The sequence below is a fragment of the Limulus polyphemus genome, unplaced genomic scaffold (genome assembly GCF_000517525.1).
Source record: "Limulus polyphemus unplaced genomic scaffold, Limulus_polyphemus-2.1.2 Scaffold2510, whole genome shotgun sequence".
NCBI classification, from domain to species: domain Eukaryota; kingdom Metazoa; phylum Arthropoda; class Merostomata; order Xiphosura; family Limulidae; genus Limulus; species Limulus polyphemus.
The window spans coordinates 135,029-136,880 of NW_013668120.1; the positions used below are offsets into that span (position 1 = coordinate 135,029).

The 1,852-nt window shown below is 30.3% G+C and overlaps 1 protein-coding gene across 3 annotated transcripts in view; it reads left to right on the top strand.

The window, feature by feature from the left end:
• LOC106467158 (protein ced-11-like) overlaps positions 1-1,852 on the top strand; it is a 51,628-nt gene that overhangs the window by 32,916 nt on the left and 16,860 nt on the right. For all 3 annotated transcript variants that reach the window (XM_022395291.1, XM_022395292.1, XM_022395293.1), the window contains exon 16: positions 367-510. In XM_022395291.1, coding sequence (XP_022250999.1) covers positions 367-510 — 144 coding nt within the window. The remainder of the gene's footprint in view (positions 1-366; positions 511-1,852) is intronic.

Below are 1,852 nucleotides of genomic sequence, written 5' to 3' on the forward strand. Positions count from 1 at the left end.
CCTCGTCATCGAAATTCATAAAACTTTCTTTTTTACAATTTGAAATAAGTGTTCTGTAGGTTTAAAAGTTTAAAGTACAATTCTATTTCTTATGGGAATTTATACATTTCTGTACTTTTGTGTTTTATAGTTACTGTGTAGATTATATATTTGATCCATTTTTTAGGTTATGTAGAATACTCAAACATGTTATTTTAATAGTTTAACTATATGATTAGAAATAAACACTGTTAGGTAATAAATATAACAATAAAAAAACCATATATTGTTTGCTCTAAAATGATAATTTTGAAGCTAACCTGAAATTGTATAGCTAGTATTTTCTCTGAAGAAAAGATTGTGTATTGTTTTGTTATAATCTTCTAGATTTTCTACATGTTTTACCTGGGGTTGTTCAGCTTGGCTGTACTGTGGCCCTCTTGTGGGAATTTTTATGTAGACTCTGCTGTTTGTATTTGGACAACACTTATTGTTTTTGAAACCATTAGAAGAACTTTCATGCTTTATCGGGTGAGGAATCCTTACATCTTCTTCAGTAACTAAAACTTTTTCTTCAATATTTCTCTTTTCATAGATATCATAACCCAGATTTGTGAGCTATTGAATCGTTGTTGAGTTAGTAGCCTATACAATAACTTAAGGCTAGTTACTAATTAACTATTAATTTTTATGATAATAATATCTACGGTATGTGCAACAACCATTTCTTTATCACAGAACACAATTTTAAATAAAAGTACTCTCCTCACAATTTGTAAGTATAGTACTATAAAAATGGAGTTTAAAAAAAAAACTGTAGTTTTTCAATAAAGGGTACTACTTTTAATATATTAAAGCATTACAGTTTATAATAATCAGCACAACCCAAACACTTTTTCCCGTGCAGTACTTCCAAGAAAAATCTTTTTAGGAAATGTTCACATTTTGTAAATGTTTTTCAATGAGGTATGAATATTACAATTAGTAATTCCTAGTACAAACAGCCGCCAATAGGGTGGCAGTTCTGCTAGTAATAATAATAACATTAAATTAATTAGTCTTTATGCTTAAATGATTGTATAGTTCTACCCAAAGTCATGATTTCATAATCCATAACATTTATAATTTTGATACTTTATCAAAATATTATTTAATAAAAATGTCTTAAACATATCAGATTGATGTATAAGTGTCAGATTGATGTATAAGTGTCAGATTGATGTATAAGTGTTTGACCAGAAACAAAAGTTGCCTTTAGTATTGTCTTTTTTGATTTTTGATTTCCTTGATTCAAATTTCAGCATTTCTGTATTTACTAAATTTTGATTGTCCTACTTTAACTATGCTTTTCTGTAATAAAAGGAAAGATTTAAACCACATTCCATAATAATTTTACTACATTTTTTTGTTTATTATCCAAGTTTCAGCTTTGATAAGTAACTAAGAAATGTCAGATGTAGTGTATTTTTAGTTGTTGAATAGGACAGAATTGTTAAATATGTAAGTTTTTCAACCCTTTTTTTTTGTGTGGATTGCCCAATATTTTATTAAAGACTTGTTAAAAATTTCATGCAGAGGTGTATCTGCAGACTTACAATGCTATAAATCTGGTTTCGATACCCGTAGTGGGCAGAGCACAGATAGCCCATTGTGTAGATTTGTGCTTAACTGTATACAAAGAAATTGTTCTAATTAATTTGGCACGACATGGCCAGGTGGATAAGACGCTCAACTCGCAAACTGAGGGTCGCGGGTTCGAATCCTCGTCACACCAAACATGCTCGCCCCTTTCAGCCGTGGGGGCGTTAATAATGTGACGGTCAATCCCACTATTCATTAGTAAAAGAGTAACCCAAGAGTTGGCGGTGGGTGG